Raw genomic sequence first — 22,521 nt, 5'->3', positions numbered from 1 at the left:
AACAGTTGTGTGGGACAGTGCCGCCCCAGATAAACCACTATGCAACATGGCATCGGTATTGAAAGGGTTACCTAGAGAAAACCATGGGACACTATGATGGCAGAGCAAGAGTGGGAGGACAGGGTTTCTCTGGTGATGTGACATTTGACTTGAATGAAGACAGAAGAATCCAGATGTAAGAGGAGTACGCCAGGCAGAGGGAATAACAGGGGCAAAGACGGGGAGGCAGGAGGGTGCTACACATTTGAAAAACCACAAGCAATTGAGGGTAGCTTGGGAAGTTTCACTTTCTACAAATCGTCTGGGTGCTGGGTTTTGTTTTGTTTTGTTTTGACACATTTTTTAGTGGAGGGGGAAGGATATCTCCCAGCCAATCTTCCTTAAACCCTGTTCTCTCCTTTTGACATCCTGCCTTCCTGCCTTCCCCTAGTACCTTTCCTGGCTCTCTGTCACCCTAGGTAAGTAATGACATTGACCACTTAGATGTCTTTGCACCTGCAAGAATAGACAAGGGAAAGGTGAGAGCATCCCCGTTTTCCAGGGCAACAAGCTGAGGCTCAGAAAGGGAAGGTGGTTTCCCAGGTGTGACAACAACACCAGATGGATCAAAGGAGGGAGGGAGGCTGGGAAGATAGTGCTTGAGGGTCAAGGCCAGAGATGATGACCAGCCAGAGCTGCAGAGTATTCTCCCACTGATGAGTTAAGACGTCCTGGCTGAGTGCTTGGAACAGTGCCAGCAGGTAGTTAGGCGTCAATACGTGTTAGCTAATTTGATCATCACTGAGTATGATTCCGGCGCTAAATGTTGGGAATAGAGTGTGGAATGAGACCACCTGGGTACCTGCCCTTGTGAAGCTGACATACCAGCTCAGGAGATGGACTATAATCAAATATTGGCACAAATAAATCAGGGCTACCAAATGAGACGGGTTCCCCAAAGAACTAGGTCTTCTGAGAAGCTGTCACCAAACCTCGCATGTCAGGGAGATGGGAGGCTGCGGTATGCTTTTATTACTTCAAAGCCACTTCCTCTACAGGCACTTCCAGGGGTTCCCTATTAGCATGTCGAAATGTGGGCCCCTATTTTTTTTTTCTTTCTTTTTTTTTTTTTTTGAGACACAGTCTCGCTCTGTTGCCTGGGCTACAGTGCCGTGGCATCAGCCTAGCTCACAGCAACCTCAAACTCCTAGGCTCAAGCGATCCTTCTGCCTTAGCCTCCTGAGTAGCTGGGACTACAGGCATGTGCCACCATGCCCAGCTAATTTTTTCTATATATTTTTAGCTGTCCATATCATTTCTTTCTATTTTTAGTAGAGACGTGGTCTCACTCTTGCTCACGCTGGTCTCGAACTCTGGACCTCGAGCAATCCTCCTGCCTCGGCCTCCCAGAGTGCTCAGATTACAGGCGTGAGCCACTGCGCCCGGCCAGTGGGCCCCTATTTAATGAAAGCCAGACACCTGATCAGTACAATGTCAGGGACAAAACCTGTCAAGGGAGGGAATGATAAGGTCCCATTTATAGAAGGGACAAATGGAGGCTTAAAGTGAAGTTATTTGTCCTACTTCGGTATCACTACCACACATCGAGCCCTTCCTATTACAAGAGTTAGTTCGTGGAAAGAGCTAATGACAGAGTTTGGCATCGGTCAGAAGTTGTTGCTGTTGTTGCTCTGGTATTAGTCTCACAACACGGTATATACATGCTCTTGGCGACGCCTTGCTGCCTCCCCATTCTCCAGGGGCAGAAGTAGAACCCAGAGAGGTCTCTTGTTCCAGATCTCACAACTACGAAATGGCAGACCTGGGATTCAAACCCAGGCTCGACTGGCTCCACACCGAGTCCTTAGCCAGGCGATATAACCCTCACGATTAGCTCCCACCACACAACCCACCTTCAAGCTCCCTTCCTACACGCATCCTGGTCTCCAGGCCCAGAAGCCCCCACCCCTGCTCTGTGGGTTTGCCCACCGCCTTCCCCCTACTCTGTGTGACCTGCTGCCTTGGGAGAGAAACGTTCCCAGAACAAAATACGGAACTGACAAAAAGAAAAGGGCCTTAGAGATGGAGGCTGGCTCTCCCATGTGTAGGTGAAAAAACTGAGGCCCAGGTTCATGGGACAGACACAAGGACATGATAAAGTAATCAAACAATGATGATTATTGAATTGGCAGCAGTTGTGTATAGAACCCTATCATTTGTCTTCGATATATTTTACATATTGCCACCACATTTGTTAATAAAAAATACATTTCTTGAGTATTTACCCTATGTCTGTTTTTAAGGAGATCGCACGGATTAGCTCATTGAATCCCCACAACAGCCCCGTAAGATAGATACTATTATGGGCTCTGTTTTTTGTTTTCATTTTTGTTTTTCTTACACATTTTTATTGCGGTATCATTGACATACAGAATTCATCTGTTTTAAGTGTGCAATTAAATGATTTTTAACAAACAGAGTTGTGCAACTACCCCACAAACCAATTTTAGAACAGTTCTGTTACCCCAAAAAGGTATCTCATGCCCATTACTAATCATTTCCCATTCCCACCTCCTGCTGCAGGCAATCACTAATCTACTTTCTATCTCTACGGGTTTACCTCTTCTGGACAGTTTATGTAAATGGAATCATGCAATATGTGGCCTTGGTGACTGCCTTCTTTCACTTGGTATAATGTCTTCAAGGTTCATGCACACTGTAAAGTGTATCAGTACAGTATTTCATTCCTCTTTATAGCTGAATAATAGTCCAGTGTATGGACAGACCACATTCTGCTCATTCATTCATCAGTCGATGGGTGTTTGGATTGTTTCCACTCTTTGGCTGTTTGAGTAATGCTGCTATGAACATGCATGTACCAGTCTTTGTGTGGGCATATGTTTTCATTTCCTTGGGGAAGATTTCTAGGAGCGGAATTGTTGGGCTGTGTGGGAAGTCTGTGGTTCACATTTTAAGAAAGTGCCAGACTGTTTCCCAAAGTGGCTGTACCATTTACAGCCTCACTAACAATGAAGAGGGTTCCCTCCAGGCCCCGTTTTTCTCAGGAGGAAACTCAGGGGTGGAGATACGAACTGACTTGGCCAAGGCCACACAGCTGGTAAGCAGCATAGCTGGACATGACCCCAGGCGTCATGACGCCAAAGCCTGTGCTCTTAACCCTAACATGATTCATCCTTACCCCACTCATTCATTCACTCACTCACTCTCCCTAAAACTATTTACTGAGCCTCTACTATGTGCCGGGCACTGTCCTACGTGCTGCTCACTCATCGGTTAACAAAGCAGACAGATTCCTCCCCATGTGGGTCTTCCATTCTAGTGAGAGAAATCAGATGAGAAGACATCAAGCAAGTAACTTAGAAAGCATCTTACTAGGGGCTAAATGCTGGGGAGAAAGATGGTGCAGGACAAGGGAGGTGGAACTGCACATCTGCAGGAGAGAGCCTGAGTCCGAGGGGCAGGGCCCCGCTGGTGCAAAGATTCTGAGGCAGGGATGCCACCAGTGTGTTCAAGGAGCAGTGAAGCCAGCGAGGCTGGAGGGAAGCGAAAAAGGGAAGAAGGGAATGAGAGGAGAGGTGCCCAGGGAGGCGAGGGGTGCAAGGTCAGGTAGGGACTCCTAAGGACTGTGGTTGCTACTCCAAGGGCGATGGGGACCCTTGGAAGGGGTCCTGCAGAGGCTGCCAGAGAGACTGGAGGTGCAATTTCAGCCAGGGTGACTGCGGAGGGCCTCTGCACTGGGGGAGACTTGATCCCAATGAGTCATGGAGTTGAGCATGGGAAGTGCTGAGCTGGGGCACCCCTACTTTCCAGGGGGGATCTGAGGGGACCCTCACGTGCCCGCAGACACCCAGTGATGAAGAGCTGGGCCTGCAACCCCAGCGCCCAGCCATCCGCTCCGTGAGCCAGACCAGGAGGCCACCGCCTCCCACTGCCCTGCTTCCAGCCTCCCTCTGGGCTTGGAATTCAGCCTCAGAGGCCAAGTCCTGGCACCTCCTCCAGCTCCTTATCTCACCACGCCCAGCACTGTGCCTGGCACAGACCCGGGCTCCATAAATATTTGCTGCCACTCACCCGGCTGCTTCCAGCTTCCCCAGCCCCCACCACCCTCCCTTCGCACCGAGGGACCTTTGTCCAAGCTGTGCCCTGCCTTAGCAAATCAGCTCTGTGGTCTCAAGGAGGGAGGGGGATGTTCGTGGAAACAGATGTGGACCCAGGAAGAGGGAAGGGACCCACCTAAGGTCACCAGGAGATGGAGGGATTGGGAAGGAGAGAGAGAGGCAGAGAAGGAGGGGGGAGGAGAGAGAGAGGAGAGAGAGGAATCTGGGCCGCCTCCAGACTTCTAATAGTGGGATAATAACTATAGCCACTATTTATTATCTAACTCATTCGCCAGTGCCAGGCACTTCACACACATTATTAACTTGTTTAATCTCTACAACTCTGTCGGTTCCTAGCACAGGCCATGCTCTCTCCTCTCACGGCCTTGGCAGGTGATTCCCCTCACCCAGAATAACCCCTTAGCCTTCCCTTCAGGCCCCCCTTTAAATACCCAACCCAAGACCTTCCCCACTCTCTTCTTCTACACCTCATCCCTCTCTGTCAATCCCAGCTGTGGGCAGAATTCTAAAACGGCCCCCAAGGTCCCCGCTCCCGAGGTGGACACATCTCTTCTCCCAGTTCCTCAATCAGACGCTGACCTGGGTGCTGCTGTGCAGGGTTATGGCAGGTGGAGTTAGGATTGCAGATCAGCTGACTTTAGGATAGGGGAGAGGCTCTTTGGTGGGCCTGGACTAATCAGGTGACTCCTCAAAAGGAACAAGGCTTTTTCCTGATGTGTGTATGAGGCAGGACTCAACACAGAGGGATTCTCCATTGCTGGCGTTGAAGGTGGAGGGGACCACGTGGCAGGCCATGCAGGCAGCCTCTGAAAACCGAGTGGCTTTTGGCCAACAGACAGCAAGGAAATGGGAGCCTCGGTCCTATGGCCACAAGGAACTGAATGAATTTGGAAGAGGACTGTGGGCTCCAGAAGAGAGCGTAGCCCAGTCAGCACCTTCATTTCAGTCTGGTGAGACCCCAAACAGAGAACTGTCATGCCGTACCACTGCAGTCCCCAAGCCCCGGGCCGTGGACTGGTACCAGTCCGTGCCCTGTTAGGAACTGGCCAACACAGCAGGAGGTGAGCAGCGGCAGGTGAGTGAGCAAGGCTTCATCTGTATTTATAGCCGCTCCCCTTCGCTCACTATCCCGCCCCCCCACACACACCAGTCGGTGGAAAAATTATCTTCCATGAAACCGGTCCCTGATGCCAAAAAGGTTGGGGACTGCGGCCAGACCCCTGACCCACAAAAACTGTGAGCTAACAAATGGGTGCTGTTTGAAACTGCTACATTTGTGCAAATCTGTTATGCAGCATAGAAAATGAACGCAGTCTTCCTGTTTTGTTTCTTTCCTTCCTGGTGCATACCATCAAAGCTGGCTTCTTTATTTGTTTAAAGCGTTTCAAATCCATCAATCTGTGTTAGTTTCCTAGGGCTGCTACAACAAAGTAACACAAGTCAGGTGGCTTAGAACAACAGAAATCGTCTCACAGTTTTGGAAGCCAGAAGTCTGAGGTAGAGGTGTCCGTGGGGCTGCGCTCCCTCTGAAACCTGTAGGGAAATCCTTCCTTGCCTTGTCTGAGCTTCTGGTGGTTGCCAGCAATCTTTGGCCTGCGTGGGCTTGCAGCTGCCTCCCGTCAACCTCTGCCTTCGTCGTCACATGCATCCTCCCTGTGTGCATGTCTGTGTTCAAATTTCCCCTTCCTGTGTGCACACCAGTCATATTGGAGCGGGGCTCATCCTACTCCAGGATGACCTCATCTTAATTATATCTGCAACAGCACTATTTCAAACAAGGTCACATTCTGCAATACTGAGGGTTAGGCCTGCAACATATCTTTTGGGGGGTGGTGCAAAATTCAACCCATAACACCATCCTACCTGCACGTGCAACTTGCCAGGGTGCAAACATTGGCAGAGTTTTACCACTGGGTTCCCAGAGCCTGGAACATAACAGATGTTCAAAAAAAAATTTTTTTTGGTTACATTATTTGATGAATTATTTATCTGGGCTGCTTTCCTCACTGTCTCCTTCTCATTTGCTCTTCATTTTAGTTTATCCACTGGCCATCCCTCAGCCCCCACCAGAGCGTAAGGGTCACCATCGTGTCCCCAGCACCTGATGCTTGGGAAATACACAGCACAACATTGTTCAACAAATGAGTGGGGTGAGAATTATAACCTATCCCACCCCCATTTTACAGAGGAGGAAACTGAGGTTCAGAAAGGTCAAGTGACTTGTTCAAGGTCACAAAGGGAAGTAGCAGAGAAGCTTTCAGTCAAGACTGACTTAATTATCAGTGCCTGTTCCAATAATAATAATAATGCCCAATAGCTAACACTTACATAGTACTTATTATGTCAAAGTCCTTTATATGCTGCGGTGGGCAGCGTCTGACACAGCCCCAATGACCCCTGCCTCCTGGTGTTCACACTCTTGAGTAATCCCTTTCCCCTGAACGTGGGCTGGACCCAGTGACTCCTAATAAATAGAATAGGGGAAAAGCAATGGATGTCACTCTCAAGATTAGGTTATAAAGGACTGTGACTTCTGTCTCTTGCTTCTCTCTCCCACCCCGAACCCCTCCCTCTCACCTGTTTGGCTTCCTTGCTTTGATGGAACCAGCTGCCATGCTGTGGGCTGCCCTATGGAGAAGCCCTTGTGGCACAGAACCAAGGGCAGCCTCCATCCAACAGCCAGAGAGGAAGTGAGACCCTCAGTACAACAGCCTGTTAGAAGCTGACTCTAGACATGAGTGAGCTTGGAAGCAGATCTCTCCCCAATCGAGCCTTCAGATGAGACCTCAGCCCTGCTGCTACCTTGATGGCAGGCTTGTGAGAATCCCTGAAGCACAGGACCCAGCTAAGCTGTGCCCAGCCTCCTGACCCAGAGAAATCATGAGATGCAAAATGTGTGTTGTTTTGAGTCACTAAGTTTTGGGCATAAATGAATACTCATATATTAAACCCATTTAATTTCCATAGCAAGCCTATGTAATTTATACTATTATTATCTTCATTTTACAGAGAAGGAAACTGAGGCACAGAGAGGCATAAATGTTTGTCCAAGGGTAGTAAGTGGCAGGGCTGGGGTGTAAAAGCAGCTAGCCTGGCTCCAGGGTTCACATTCTTAGTCACTGCACTGTTGTTGTTAAATAATGACTGCCGTTTGTTAAAGGCTTTCCCTTAACTAGTTCCTTTGCAAGGTTCTCTCCATGTGTCTAGTCTTCATAGTCGCTCAGTGTGATATATCTTCATTTTCCTAGAATTATTTATATTTTTGAATGTCAGTTACAGAGGGTGGTGTTGATGGCACATTGACATCATTGGTCCTTGCCGCTGCCAAACTGCAGCCTGGCCAGGAGAGAGCTGGACCACCTGATACCTGCCCTTTCACATCTTCAGATGTGAGAAATTCTCACGGGGGTGTGTGCCCAGAAGAGGAATCAGACTCAGGGGTCAGGTCTCACTTCCACTGAATCTTCCATCTCATTCACCGGTCTATGCTCCCCCAGCAATGCCTCTGGGTCCCCATTTTCCCATGCCCCCAACCACTTCCTAATGTCTGCCTATCAGATGAGTATCGAATGGAATCTCCCCGCAGTGGCTTACCAGGTTGCGGGCAAAGGTGGGCGCGGTCTGCCCCAGATGCAAGCAATGAAGGAGACATTGACAGAGGATGTAACAACAGCAATTAAACTGACCAAAACTTTGGGCTGCTTTGCACTTTCACCAAGTGCTGGCAACTGTAAACAACGTCCGTGATACAATATTCCTCCCTGAAAAACACCCTTGTTGGTCTAAAAACACCCTTGTTGGTCTAAACATTTGCTACTGCCTCTGCTGCTGTTATCATGAAGTTTTAAATATATACAGATATGTTTGCATGTATATATGTGCACATATACACAAATATACATATACACGAATGTGAATATATACATAATTAGTACATTTTTATTATTTTTAATTACTTATCCTTTAATAAGCATTTTATTACACATGGAAGTTAATTCAGATTCCAGTTTTACAGTTGGCCCCAACAGCAAGGACATGCATTCATTTTGGGAGGAAGTTCCTGATGGTTAGAATCATTCAAGTTCAATACATATGCAATTTTTGCCTCCAGTACTCATGGTGCTACACATTCCTGCTTTGTTGAAAATGGCCATTTTGAAATAAACATTGACAACACAGTGATTGTAAAGACAAAAACACAGTGATTGTAAAAACAAAGATACAGAGCTAGAGTAACTTCCATTCTGCCCTTCCACAAGGTCCCTGGAATTTGTATTTGTGTATAAAGTTTATAACATCAAAACAGAATGCCAACTGCAAGGTGCAATTTTTTTAATGTGATAAGTGAAAATGTTAGCTCATACCTGAGATATTTACTGAATTTGAGTTAATACCTCTAAAATTGAAAAATATTCTTCTTTTTCCATCTCTAATTGTTTCAAACTAAAAAACAAATCTGGACAAAGATGACAAATGATGACTGGAAATAGTTTTGTTACATGTAGGAGAGTTTTTTATGAAACTAAACATACTCTTAGCAAACAGTTCAACAATCGAATTTCTTAATATTGGCTCAAATGAGTTGAAAACTTATGTCCACACAAAATCCCACCTGTGAATGTTTATAGCAACCCTATTCATAATTGTCAAAACTTGGAAGTAACCCAGATGTCCTTCAACATGTGAATGCATGAATCAACTGGGACATGTCCATGCAATGGAATACTATCAAGCAATGCAAAGAAAGGAGTTATCAAGCCATGAAAGATATGGAAGAACCTTAAATGCATATGACTGCAAGAAAGAAGCCGACCTGAGGAGGCTACATACTGCATGATTCCAACTCTATGACATTCTAGAAAAGGCAAAACTATGGGGACAGTGAAAAGATCAGTGATTGATTACTGGGGGAGGGAAGGATGAAGACGGGGCGAACAGAGGATTTGGGGGCAGTGAAATATGACACTATAATAGTGGATGTATGTCATTAAACACTTGTCAAAAACCACAGCATGTACAACAGCAGGAGTGAACCCTCATGTAGACTATGCACTGTGGGTGGTAATGATGTGTCCATGTAGGTTGGCCGATTGTAACAAATGCACCGCTCTGGTGGGAAGGGAATGTTGACGGCAGGGGAGGCTGCACCTGTGTGTGTGGCAGAGTGGATGTGTAGGAACACTCTGTACCTTCTGCTCAATGGTGCTGTGAACCTACATCTGCTCTGAAAAATAAAGTCTGATAACTTGAAAGAAAGAAAAAGAAAACCCACAAGTCAAGAAAGAGATGCTATTGATTATTACATGATTATTACTGAAAATAGTTCTGTTATATACAGGAGGAGGGGTGTTAAAATTAAAAGCAATCTGGGTGTCCAACAGGCCGCCTTCGCCGTGGCCTCTCCCTTACTAGAATGCAGGCTCTGCCAGGCCAGGTACTTTTTTTCAGAGCTTTATTGAGATGTAATTCACATACCATACAATTTACCCACTTAAAGTGTACAAATCCGGCGGGGTGTGATGTGCACCTGTAGTCCCAGCTATAGGGAGACTGAGGCAGGAGGATTGCTTGAGCCCAGCAATTCCAGGCTGCAATGAGCTATGATTGATTTATTACTTATAAATATTAATAAAGTGTACAAATCAATGGTTTTTGGTGTAGTCACTGAGTTGTGCAACTCTCATCAATTTTAAAACATTTTCATCACCCCAAAAAGGAACATTGCACCCCTTAGCTGTCACCCCAATACCACACTCCCTGCCCCTCAAACCTGAAGCAGCCACCAATCTGCTTCCTGTCTCTATACATCTGCCTGCCAGAGCTGGGTGTTGTTAGCTTTGCTCTCTGCTCTGTCCCAGAACCTGCAACACCGCTTGATATATGGTAGCAGGGTAGGCGTTCAATGGTTATTTAATTAATCTCCTTGTTTTAATTGGAATCCCAGGCATGGCTGGACTGGCCTCTCTTGTTTACTCATCCGCTGGGTCTCTGTCCAGAGGCCCCTTCCTCTCCCCCACCCATTATCCCATCAAGACCATTGGGAGCCACTTCTGGGCTCCCCACTGTCACCTCTGTTCAAACAGGTACACCCCATTTTATAACTGCCTGCATCCCGGTCGGTGGTACCTTCCAGACGCGCCCAGGGCAGGGATAGATTCTGTCTGCCTGTCTCCCAGGGCCCAGCCCCAGCTCAGGAAATGTGTGTTGAATTTGAACTGAAACGAGAGAAGTCAGCAACCTTGACCTACTTCTGCCCCCAGCTCCTGGCCCACAAACATCGACAAATAGCAGAGAGGCCGAGGGTGTGAAAGGCAAGAGTCTGACTGAGCATGTGAGTTCCCTCCGCTGCTGACCTGCGGCAGGACCCTGGGAGGAGGCGTAATCTCCGCCAGTCTCCCTTTCCTCAACTATGAAACCGCGCTAATAATAGGACCACCTCCCTGGGGTGCTGTGAGGATTATCACCGGGGCTGGTATTACCCGGTGTTCAGTCAGTGCTCGATATAATTATTGTTAATCACATGGGATTTACCAAGCCATTACACACCCACTGCCTTTGGCCGGCCGGCCGGCCCCTCGTGCCTCGCACATTTCCCGAGAAAAGAATCCAGTGTGTGCTGGACACTCTGAGTCCTTCCGTGTGACCGAGGTTGGGGGGAGATGGGGTGGGTGGGAAATAAGGTGGAGCAGGCACCAGCTCCAGAAGGGCTCAGGGGCCCGGCTGGGGAGCTTGGACTCTATCCCGAGGGCAGTGGGGAGCCATGGGAGGCTGTTGAGAATCGGAGGGACCAGGTCAGAAGCCAAGTGTTATTAACAGAAAGATACCTTTAGGGTGGTGAGCGGGGCGCTCCAGGGGAGAGACTGGAGGCCGGGAAGCGGCCGGGGCAATGGTCCACACGGGAAAGGAGAGCATGAGGCCTGGAGAGCAGCTGCTGGGGGTGGAGAGTGAGATGATTCTTAGCCTGTGGTCTCCAGGCTTTCAGAGAGATCGATGATGGATGGACTTCAGCGGGGTCTTTAATCCCCAGTGTTGTCGGCCAAACTGAGTGTTTCCATTTCTACAAAAGTAAATAGAAACAAGGCAAAAATAGTCTTGATGACATGTTTTCTTTCGCTCAACACAGTTGATTCTCCTTGTTTATGGCAGTTGTGTTCCATAAAGTTGCTGATAACATCAAATTGCCAAATACAGAGCCTCTGCCCCTGGGGGAAGTACAGGGTTGTGTTCCCGAAAGTCTCTGGTCACAACATTTTCATCGACCAATCAATACATAACTTTGTTTATTTGTGTGTTTCTGTTTAAAGACAACTTTTAGGCTGGGCATGGTGGCTCATGCCTGTAATCGCAGTACTTTGGGAAGCTGAGGTAGGAGGATCCCTTGAGGCCAGGAAGGAGTTGGAGACCAGCCTGGGCAACATAGCAAGACTCCGTCTCTACAAAAAATTTAAAAAATTAGCCGGGTGTGGTGGTGGCACCTGTAGTCACAGCCACTTGGGAGGCTGAGGCAGGAGGATTGCTTGAGCCCGGGACTGAGGTTGCAGTGAGCTATGATCAGGCCACTGCACTCCAGCTGGGGTGACAGAGTGAGACCCTGTCTCTTGAAAAACAATTTAAAAAAAAGACACGTTTTAAATATGTATGTTGTTGATTCACTGACGTGGAACTCAGGGCCACCAGCAGTATAACTCACGCCCGAAAACAGCTCATTTAACACACACATTTTCTCTGTAAGGCACATCCCATCCTCCCTGGAGCACTCAAGGAAACTTTGACAGCACTTTGGCACTAAGCTTAAACTACAGAATCACCAAAAATGAGAACATCATGGCACTAACATGAAAATGACCCTTGTTTATAGGATGGGCTGAAATAAGAAGCCAGAATGTCACCTTGTTCACCTCAGCTAGGGACGTGTACATCCTCAGATTTTTTCACAGTTCTGTGAATGCCACAAAAGCACTATGCTTTTGTTGTTGTTGTTTCCCCTTATTATTGTTTATTTTAAATTGGCAAATAAAGATCATATATATTTATCATGTACAGCATGATTTCTTTTTAGAGATAGGGTCTCGCTCTGGCTGGAGTGCAGTGAGCTATTAATATGGTGGCACAATCACAGCTCACTGCAGCCTTGAACTGCTGGGCTCACCATCCCAAGTACCTGGGACTACAGGCTCGCATCACTGCACCCCAATAACATGATTTTATGTATATGTATGTATATGTACACACACACATACACACACCGTGGATTGGCTAAATCAAGCCAATTAACATCCATTACCTCACGTACATATCATTTGTCTGCAGTGAGAACACTTGAAATCTACTCTCTTAGCAATTTTTAAGTATATAATACATTGTTATTCATTACAGCACCATATTGATTTGGGGGCTACCAATAAATTTTAGGGTGTGGTCAAATATGCACATAATGAGATCGACTGTATACCCCCAACGTTATCCTATCAACATGTAATTGGTATAAAGATTATCAAGGAGAAAGTCCACATTCTCTTTTCCAAACTTGGAGTCTATTTCATGCTGACAGCACATCTCAATTCAGAACAGCCGTGTTCCAAGTACGTAAGAGCCACACATGGCCAGGTTTCGGTAGGAGACAGTGCAGACTCTAGCTTTCCTAAGATACTCACAGGGTTCTATGAATTCAAACAAATAAAAATAAAAAACGGATGCCAGATGCAACCACCCTGGAGAGCCATGTGACCTCATCTAAGAAAGCTGCACATTCTCCTATCCTCTGACCCAGGAATTCCACTTTAAGGCCAATGCCCCAGAAAAAAAAAAAAAAATGTGCCACTTAGCACAAAGCAACATGTATAAGAATATTCTTTGCTCCCCTGCTCATAGGAATACAATACTGGAGAACCCTAAAGCCCAGCATCAGAAGAATGGATCCACTGAAGACCGTGTGTCCACACCCTAGAATCTTGTGAACATCTTTGCAAAGGAAATAACCTGAGCTACATGTAACAACCCCGGGGAAACTCACAAGCTCAGTGTGGAGCTGGAGAGGACAAAAGCAAGCTGCGGAAGGTCGCAGACGTGATACTATTTATACAACATTAAAAACATGCAAGGCGATACTCTCCAGCAATGATGGATTTATACATATGTAGCAAAAGTCTTTATTTATTTATTTATTTTTAATTTTTTTTTTTTTAAGGTGAAACAGTGGGAGTGGAGAAGGAACAAAGAAATCTGAAACTGGTTGTGATCAATTTGTTGTAAACAACACTGCCCGGACCAGCTGCAAAAAGTCTTTTTTATCAAAGAATAACAAACACCTCATTTGGGAGAGTGGTTACTTTGGGGAGGGAAGGGAAGGATTTGGGAAGGAGAGCTTTCACCAGGGATTTCAATTATCTTTGGAAAGTTATATTTCTTAATCAGGGTGGTGGATATGTGCACGGATGCTCGTTATATTTGGGGGGATATTTTTAGTGTGTGTATGCCTGAAATATTTCGTTGTATGGAGAATCACAGCGAGGTTTTGTGCTGTGTGTGAGCAGGTCAGAGATGATAACAGCCAGCCTGTGTGGCCTGTCTGTGCCTTGGAAAATAATAATTCCTATATCATAGGTAGATAGATGATGAGGATTAAATGAGATTATTGTACAGGTGTGTAAAGCTCCCAGGAAAGTGCCTGGCCCGTAGTGACAGCCATAAGAGGATTTGTTAATGGTAATAATAATAATATGGAGCACCCAGGTATACTCAGTGCTATGGTTTGTATTTTCATCCATTATTGTATTTAACAATATTTGTTCAAAGTGTGTATGGTGTAGTAGAGAGAAAACAGCATTACTGTCTTTTGTTTGTTTGTTTGTTTGTTTTTTGGGACAGAATCTCACTCTGTTGCCCAGGCTAGAATGAGTGCCATGGCGTCAGCCTAGCTCACAGCAATCTCAAACTCCTGGGCTCAAGCGATCCTACTGCCTCAGCCTCCAGAGTAACTGGGACTACAGGCATGTGCCACCATGCCCAGCTAATTTTTTCTACATATTTTTAGTTGTCCGACTAATTTCTTTCTATTTTTAGTAGAGATGGGGTCTTGCTCTTCCTCAGGCTGGTCTCAAACTCCTGACCTCGAGCGATCCTCCCGCCTAGGCCTCCCAGAGTGCTAGGATTACAGGCATGAGGCACCGTGCCTGGCCAGCATTGCTGTCTCAAAACGGGAGCAAAGGTTAACTGCACCACGATGATTGTTAAAGGCCAAGATTTTGATTTACTGGTTTATAATTGTATTTGTTCTAGCACAAAACAAATTAATTTAATGTTACAGCTTCTTTTCTCTTCTCTTTCTTTTTTTCTTTTTTGGCCTGAGGATGGGATGGGATGGTGGGTGGGGTAACTCAACAGGTTTTTGAACTGTAAATTAATTTTTTACGTGTTCTTTCAGTATATATTTTATTCATTGGATTTACTTGAAAATATATGTAATATATAACATATTATATATGAGATATACTACAGTTTATATAATTTACTATATATGGTAGTATATCTAATATGATTGTACTAAATATAATATTGTAATGTACATTATATTATGCATTATAAATATTAAATTTTTTTAACAGTATTGCTCTGGGTAGGAGCTGCGATTACCTTCACTTCATACAGGAGGAAACTGAGGCACAGAGGCAGTTGGACACTTGTCAGCATGCACTGGCCTGGCCAGGAGTAGGCAAAGTGGACAAAGCCCAGAGAGGGTCACAGAAGGAGCCCTTAGGGTCGGGGGGCAGGAGGGGTGGGGTGCGGGAGAGGTGTGAGCTGGAGGCCAGCTTTAAAGAGGGGTGTGTATGTGCCCTGAGGCCAGGACTGGAACCTCCCCCACCCACACCTGCACACTGAGGTCACTCCGGGTGACCCCGCAGAGTGGCGTTACTAAATGGAGAGGTGCAAAGCTCCCTGGATCATCGGTGAGCCTCTGGGGGAGGGCTGGGGAGGGCTGGAGGCCTGCAGCGTCCCCTCTCACTCTCCTCCCAGGGGACCCAGGTGGCCGGCCCTCCAGCCTGACCTTTCAGCTTCAGCGTAGCAGATGCCTCTGCAGTCGCTGCAGGCCCGTGCCGTGCACAGCCAACCCCAGGGCCAAGGGGGAGGACGTCAGCTGGAGTGGGCACCTGAGGTCTGTCTCCCAGAAGCTGACGGGCAGGGGGCAGAGAGGAGCCCTGAGACCCTAGACCCTCGCTGATCCCCAGCTCTGCCTCTCCCTGGCTGTATCTCTGTGGCCAGTGACTCTGTTTCTTCATGCCTCAAGTTTCCCAATCAGTACATTGGACACCACCATTCTACTCACCCAGGGCATTGGGAGGACTCCACGAAGTCTTGGATGAATGAGGGAGGGAGGAGCCCTGGCACCTCGCAGCCATCAAGTAAATAGTCATCACTGTATTATTCTATTTTAAATTTTTGAATAAGTAACACACACGCATGGGAAAAATTCAAATAATGCAAACGGCACAGTGATTAAAAAGTTCCCTGAAAGCCATGTAGGATATTGATTCCTAACTCAAGGAACGTAAATAAGGACTTAAAAAAAGGAGAGAGAAATTGAATACAGACTGGTTGTTAGCCAATTTTAATAAATTATTGTTAATGTCATTAAATATGATACCTGCAGTTGAGATGGAAATTTTCCTTACTTCTACGGAGAGATGTGCACCTAATGTCTTGGGACAATTTATCCTGATGCCTGCAGTTTATTTTATAACTTGCAGTTTTTTATGGGGGAAAATTTCAAACATAACCAAAAATAAAGACAGCAATGAAATGAGCCCCTGGTTCTCGAATAGTAACACTTACCTGCCCCCCCCCACCCCCAACACACTTTTATTTTCTTTTGCTGGAGTATTTAAAAGCAAATACATGTCATTTCCACCCAAGAAGATTTCAACAGGTTATAATTTCCTTTAAAATAATTTATGTCCCTCCCAGCATTCTTCCTACTTTTCTGTAGGTTTGCAACTTTTCCCAAGCTACGCTTGGAAAATCCAAAGAGCAAAGGAAGTTCCACCTCTGCCCCCACTCGAGCCCTGTCCAGCTCCCCCGCGGCTAGCGGCAGGGCCAGTTTCCTGTGGATCCTTCCAGAGCCTCCGCAAAGCTGTTGTTGCTGCGTCTTTATTAATAGCAGGGTTGTAGTAGTGGTGGAAACGCGAGTGGGGCAGGCGTCAGGCCTCTGAGTCACACAGACCTGGCCCGGGGCCTGCTCCCCTCTTGACCTGTGTAAGGCGATCGCCTCTCGGAACCTCAGTTTCCTGCTCTGTGAACTGGGGATGAATACTGACCCCTCAGGCAGCTGGGAGGATCCAGGGCGAAGCCCCCGAGTAGGGCCAGGCTCGGGCAGGTGCTGAGACATGAGAGTACCTCCGTTCCCAGTGCAGCTCACGGCTATCTGAGCTCCCAGGTCTGGGGGAGGAGGGGGCTGGGGGCCTGGATCCCTGGGTGTGAGGGAGGAGGCGCTGGGGGGCCGGACTGCCAGGTCTGAGGGAGGAGGCCCTGGGACCTGGCCCCTGGTGTTAAGGAGCAGGGCTTTGGGAACACTCCCCTGGTTCCTGGACACCAGCACTCCGGGCCCCTGAAGGAAGACAGAAGCGCTCAGCCCCAGGCCTGTCGTCCCAGCTCAGGTGTGTGAAGGGGTCTTTGCCACCTTTCTCCTCTGTCCTCAGGCCTGGACCTTGGGGGTTCACAATATGTTTTGTCCCCTCTGTCCTGGGACCAGAGCCCAGAGTCCAAGCCGGTCTAAGTTTGGAAGGGAGAGGGAGGGGGCAGCGGCCAGACTGGGTGAGGGAGGGGTGTGGGGGGACAGGATGTCTCTGTCTCTGAGCTGTCACACACACCCCTGTCCTGGGCCCAGAGAAAGGGAGGGACAAAGGCTTTGACAGAGTCGGGAACAAAGCAAGGAGGAGAGAGACACAGAGACACGGGGGACAGTGAGATGCCCAGAGGGAGGCAGAGAGAGGGGCAAACGCAGGCGGAAAGAGGGAAAGAGGGAGGCAGAAAACAGAGTGTGGGGACCCCCCCGATAGGCAGAGTCAGTGGTCAAAGAGTGGGCGGAGTGTGGGGGCAAGAGAGGGCTGGGAACCAACAGAGACAGGACAGGGAGAGGGAGTCCAGCCCGAGACCCACGGGTGGGCTGGAGACAGGGAAGGTGGAGAGAGAGATTCACGTAGAAGGAAAGAGATTGAGGCTGGTTAAAGAGGGGTGAGAGGGAGGAAGGGAAGTAAACAGGCAGTACAGAGAGGGACACGAACCCAGAGGGAGACAGAGTCGGAGAGACACGGGGCTTCCGGCCCTTGGCTCTGCGCAGCAAGGACCTGTGGGTGCGGGGAGCCCGGGGGGCTGCTTGCTTTCTGGGGAGCCCAGACAAGGGGTGACTGCCCAAGGGCCAGCCAACACCAGGCGACCCTGAGATGGAGCCCAGGGCCCCCGAGACCCCCAAGGATGGGGACCCAGAGGTGAGAGACGGGAGACAGGGGAGGAAGCGGGGGCAGGGAGGCCACACAGGGAGACAGACTGGGGGAAACGGGAAGATCTTAGAGACTCGACACAGGGAGGCAGAATAATGGAGACCCAAGGAGACGCAGCGAGACTGAGGCCCCAGAAAAATAGCCTCAGAAACAAATGACAGGATGCACCGGGGAGAAGACCATGGAGAGAGAGAGATGCGGGTGGAGGGGGAGGTGTGTAGGCTGAGGGTGCAGCCCCTGCTGGGGCTGGGGGCTTCTGACCCACTCCTACGGATGGGGACAGGCGGGGCCTCTGAGACAATGACCCCTAACCCTGCCAGGACACAAAAACAGGTGGCCTGAGGCTGGGTGAGTCATTGTGACTCATCCTCCTCTCTGGGGACAGTGACCCCTGTCTCCTGCCCCCACCCCCATCCCTGGGCTGGGCCTCCAACCTCCTCCCCTGCCACTCTCAGCAGACCCCAGACTCACCCCCTCCCCTCCCCTGCCCCTCTCCCGTAGGAGGACACAGCCACGGCCCTCCAACGGCTGGTGGAGCTGACGGCCACCAGGGTGACCCCGGTGAGGAGTCTGCAGGTCCAGTATCGCCTCATCCGAAAGCTGGGCTCCGGCTCCTACGGCCGTGTGCTCCTCGCCCAGCCCCGCCAAGGGGGTGAGTCCGGCCACCCAAGGGCAGACTCCCAAACTTCCCCTTAACAAGGGCTCCTGGAAGCCTCCCAGACAGGGGCCATTCCCAGGAGGAGCTGATGGGGACCCTTCTTGATGGGGACTCTCAGAAAACTAGGATCTCTGTGATCTTCTGGGAAACAGAGGTGACCCAGAGAGGGTAAGTGTCTGCTGCCTAGGGTCCACAGAGGGCAGGCACGCAACTTGGAACCCAAGTCACCACCATGTCCCTTACTTTATGCAAGAGGAAACAGGCCCAGACAGGGTGAGGCAGCTGTGCAAGGCCACACAGCAGTCAGAGGCAGAGCGGGAGGGACCCTCGGGGAAGGTCTCCTCCAACCCACACTTCACAGGTGAAGAAACTTGCTTTGCCCACAAGAAGCCCAAGGCTCAGAGGGGTTAAGCAGCTTGCCTGAGGTCTCACAGCAAGGCCAGAGCCGCCTGAGTTCCCCTCTGGCCCCATCTCCCCGGCAGGTCCAGCCGTGGCTCTGAAGCTCCTACGTCGGGACTCCGTCCTGAGAACCACCTTCCTGAGAGAGTTCTGCGTGGGCCGCTGCGTCTCCTCACATCCAGGCCTGCTGCAGACCCTGGCGGGACCCCTGCAGACCCCCCGATATTTTGCCTTTGCCCAGGAGTATGCGCCCTGTGGGGACCTCAGCGGGATGCTCCAGGAAAGGGTGAGGCGGGTGGGAGACAGAGGCTGGGACTGCTTCTCCCAGGTCCAGCTCTGTTCCAAACCCCAGTTCTAGCTCCAACCCTGACCCCAAATGACTTCCCCATTTCTAATTCTCAATGCAATTCCATGCCTGACCCCACCCTAATCCACCCAATCACCAAACACAAGCTGGATGAGCAGGGAGCTGGGGGTGGGATCGGATGGACTGGGGCTGATGCAGGAGGTGGGGATGGACACAGAGCTGGGATTTTAGTTGGCACTGGGATTAGGGATGTGGACGGAGGTGGGTGGGTTGGGTTTAGGGCTGATTATAGATTGGTAATTCATGGGTATGGAGAAAAGCATGAATAGGGTTGCCAAGGGAGGCAGAGATGGCTGAAGATGTTATACAGACTAAGTGCAGGTGGGCTGTAATGGGGTTTCCTCTGGAAAGGAGCGCAGGTCAGGACTGAAACCATGAAACTCTAGGGCCTCTTGACTTTGAAGATTAGGGGTGTGGATATTTCTAGAAATAGACTTTGGATTTCAGATAGGGTTGGGGGTAAACGGAAGGAAGGAAAGGACGAAGCTCGGGAGGAAGAAGTATCTATGGATGAATGGATGGATAATAGAGGGGTGGATGGGTGGGTGAGTGGATGGATGAATGGGTGGCTGGCTGGCTGGGTGGATGGGTGGCTGGATGGATGAATGGATGGATGTATAGGTGAATAATGAATGGATGGATGAAAGGAAGCAAGGAGGGATGAGTGGATGGATGGATGGGTAGCTGGCTGGTTGGATGGATGGGTGGGTGGATGGATGCATGTGTGCATGGATGGATGGAAGGATGGAGGGATAGGTGGATAGATGGGTGGATGAAAGGAAACAAGGAAGGATGAATGGATGGATGTTGGATATTAAACACTTGATTAAGTTATTGGATTGCTGACTGGTTGCATGTATGTTGAGCGGATGCATTGTTGAATATTGTTGGATGGATGGATGGTTTCATGGATGGATTGCTGGCAGCTGAGTGAATCAATTAATCAATCAATTGATGAAGTAAACTGGAGGGCTTTAGAACAGGCTCTGAGCTAGAGATGGGATCTAGATGAGTATGGGACTAGGATTAGGGTAAGTTTGGGATCAGAGTTCTTGGAGTTCTCACCAGAGATCTAGATGGTCATTTGAGAGGAGACATATAAAAAATGTTCAGAGTAGGTCTGAGTACTAGGGTTAGGAGAACCTTTGAAAGAAGCTCAAAGAAAGCGCTTCTGGTTAGAATTGGGGTTCCAGTAGGGAAAACAGCTGGGAGTTAGTCTGGGGGAGTACAGATATGGGTGCAGGCTGTGATCCATAGGAGAGTGATCCAGAGGAGGTCTTTGGGAGGGTGTGTGGAGACACTGCAGGGAGCCACTAGTTTGAGGCTCTAGATTCTCAAACCCTAAGAGTCAGAACCTTTAGGGCTCAGGAGTCTAGAGCCTCTTTCAAGGGCGATCAGGAAGAAGGAACCAAGACACCTTGACCTTTCTCCTCTCTCCTTGACCTCAGGGCCTCCCTGAGCTGCTGGTGAAGCGGGTGGTGGCCCAGCTGGCTGGAGCTCTGGACTTCCTCCACAGCCGGGGGCTGGTCCACGCAGATGTCAAGCCCGACAACGTGCTGGTCTTTGACCCCATGTGCAGCCGTGTAGCCCTAGGTGACCTGGGTCTGACCCGGCCAGAGGGCAGCCCAACCCCTGCACCCCCAGTCCCACTGCCCACCGCACCGCCCGAGCTCTGCCTCCTGCTGCCACCCGACACCCTGCCCCTGCGGCCGGCTGTGGACTCCTGGGGCCTGGGGGTGCTTCTCTTCTGTGCAGCTACTGCCTGTTTCCCTTGGGACGTGGCACTAGCCCCCGACCCCGAGTTCGAAGCCTTTGCTGGCTGGGTGACCACCAGGCCCCAGCCACCTCAGCCACCACCACCCTGGGACCAGTTTGCACCCCCAGCTCTGGCCTTGCTCCAGGGGCTTCTGGACCTGGATCCTGACACTAGGAGCCCTGCATTGGCTGTCCTTGAGTTCCTGGGGGACAACTGGGGGTTAGAGGGGAACAGAGAGGGACCCGGGGGATTGGGAAATGAGTCCTATGAGGGTGGTGAGGAGGGGGAAGAGGGAGGGTCGAGCTTGGAGGAGTGGACAGATGAGGAGGATGACGACAGAAGTGGCAGGAAGACAGGGACAGATGCGGGAGCGCCCTTACCAGGTGACTGAGACAGGTGGCCAGAGCCTGGGCCAAAGGCCCTTCCCCCAACCCCCATGGCCACCTGGATGGGGAGACAGCTGCTCCCAGGACAATGGAGGGAACACACTGCACCTCTCCCTACTGAGTGTTTCACTTGAATGTGCAATTCCCCTTCCAACTGAGGACCCAGGGGTCCCCCCGCCCCTCCTCCCTCAGACCCAGAGTCCAGCCCCAGCCCCTCCTCCCTCGAGGACCCTTCCTGTTCCGTCTGTCCTCATTGTGTGTTCTTGAATGTGGTTACCCCCCATAGATACATGTCTGTGCTCTGCGGACGTGCTGAATGCACAGCATGGAGTTCTAAAGGGATCACTCCTCTCCTCTAAGACCTTGGGTGACTCCCACTGTCCATGGCAGAAAGTCTGAACTTTCGGGATCCGACACCATGTGAATCTCAGCCTCCACCGCTCCCATTTCCCTGGGGTCTGGGTATTGCCATGTGAGTCACTCATCCATCTGGACCCGGCTACACACACACACGTTGCTGCTGGCACACACTGGCACATCCTGTCCCCTCCACCGAGAGCACCTTTCCCCCAGCCCACGGCTCCAGAAAGCGGCCCCCACCCCCAGCTCTCTCTCGCTTTCTGGGGAACTTATATCAGAGCAATCCCTTTTTCTTTTTCTGTCTCCCATCTCTGACTGTCCAGGATGGACCTCTTTCATTTCTAGATCCTTCCAAGTTTTGCTCCCTCAGAGCAAAACCACAGTTCGTGATTGTCCAAGCGCCGTCCCTCTTTCTCAGGCCCATCCATCCTAAGAGCCAGGCCTAGTTCTGACGGGCCTTGTCATTTCCCCCGGCCGGCCTGGGGCCCCCATTTTCCCGAACCACCTCCCTGATGGTACACGGACCTCTGGCTTGGTTCGTGCCTGCAGGACAGGGGCTGAAGAGATCCGATTCTGTGTCCCCAGCACCCAGTGGAGGCTCAGGAACAGGAAACTGTGTTTCCCCCATCAGAACGTATGCTTTCTGGATTGAAAAGTGAGTTCGCTAAGTGCAACATGGCACCCTGGGCTGGACCCTGGGACAGAAAAAGGATGTCCGTGGAAGCGCTGATGGGATAAGATCAGGCTGGTACTTGCCTAATCATTAAGTTTTTGGTTTCCACAAACATACCCTGGGTTGTGTTCATGTGCCAGTGTTGGGGAAGCTGAGTGAGGGGCACGTGGGAAGTGCACAATCTTTGCAACCGTACTGTAAATCCACAATTATTCCAGAATAAACAGTTTGTTTTAAAAAATAAAGTGAGTTCACGTTGGTCATGATGCTATCAACCTGAGGGGCAGGTGCAGTCGTCCCAGAAAAAGAAG

The 22,521-nt window shown here is 49.6% G+C and overlaps 1 protein-coding gene across 1 annotated transcript; it reads left to right on the top strand.

Annotated features, from left to right (window-relative positions):
• Positions 1-46: 46 nt before the first annotated feature.
• On the top strand, positions 47-22,455 carry SBK3 (SH3 domain binding kinase family member 3). The gene is made up of 10 exons (XM_045531830.1): positions 47-55; positions 459-518; positions 3,811-3,897; positions 4,491-4,726; positions 7,616-7,728; positions 15,132-15,257; positions 17,544-17,599; positions 18,113-18,263; positions 18,752-18,954; positions 20,484-22,455. The coding sequence occupies exons 1-10, from the start codon at positions 47-49 to the stop codon at positions 21,180-21,182; spliced, it is 1,740 nt and encodes a 579-aa protein (XP_045387786.1). The 3' UTR covers positions 21,183-22,455.
• The last annotated feature ends 66 nt before the right edge of the window (positions 22,456-22,521 follow it).

The sequence above is a fragment of the Lemur catta genome, chromosome 19 (assembly GCF_020740605.2).
Source record: "Lemur catta isolate mLemCat1 chromosome 19, mLemCat1.pri, whole genome shotgun sequence".
Lineage (NCBI taxonomy): Eukaryota > Metazoa > Chordata > Mammalia > Primates > Lemuridae > Lemur > Lemur catta.
This window is presented reverse-complemented; position numbering and strand designations above follow the sequence as displayed.

What these genes read in the sequence shown, in the direction of transcription:
- SBK3 (XM_045531830.1), top strand. An exon ending in TTACCAGGTTGCGGGCAAAG is followed by an intron (nt 7,729 to 15,131) that starts GTGGGCGCGGTC and finishes CTCTCCTCCCAG; the next exon opens with GGGACCCAGGTGGCCGGCCC. An exon ending in GCGGGATGCTCCAGGAAAGG is followed by an intron (nt 18,955 to 20,483) that starts GTGAGGCGGGTG and finishes CCTTGACCTCAG; the next exon opens with GGCCTCCCTGAGCTGCTGGT.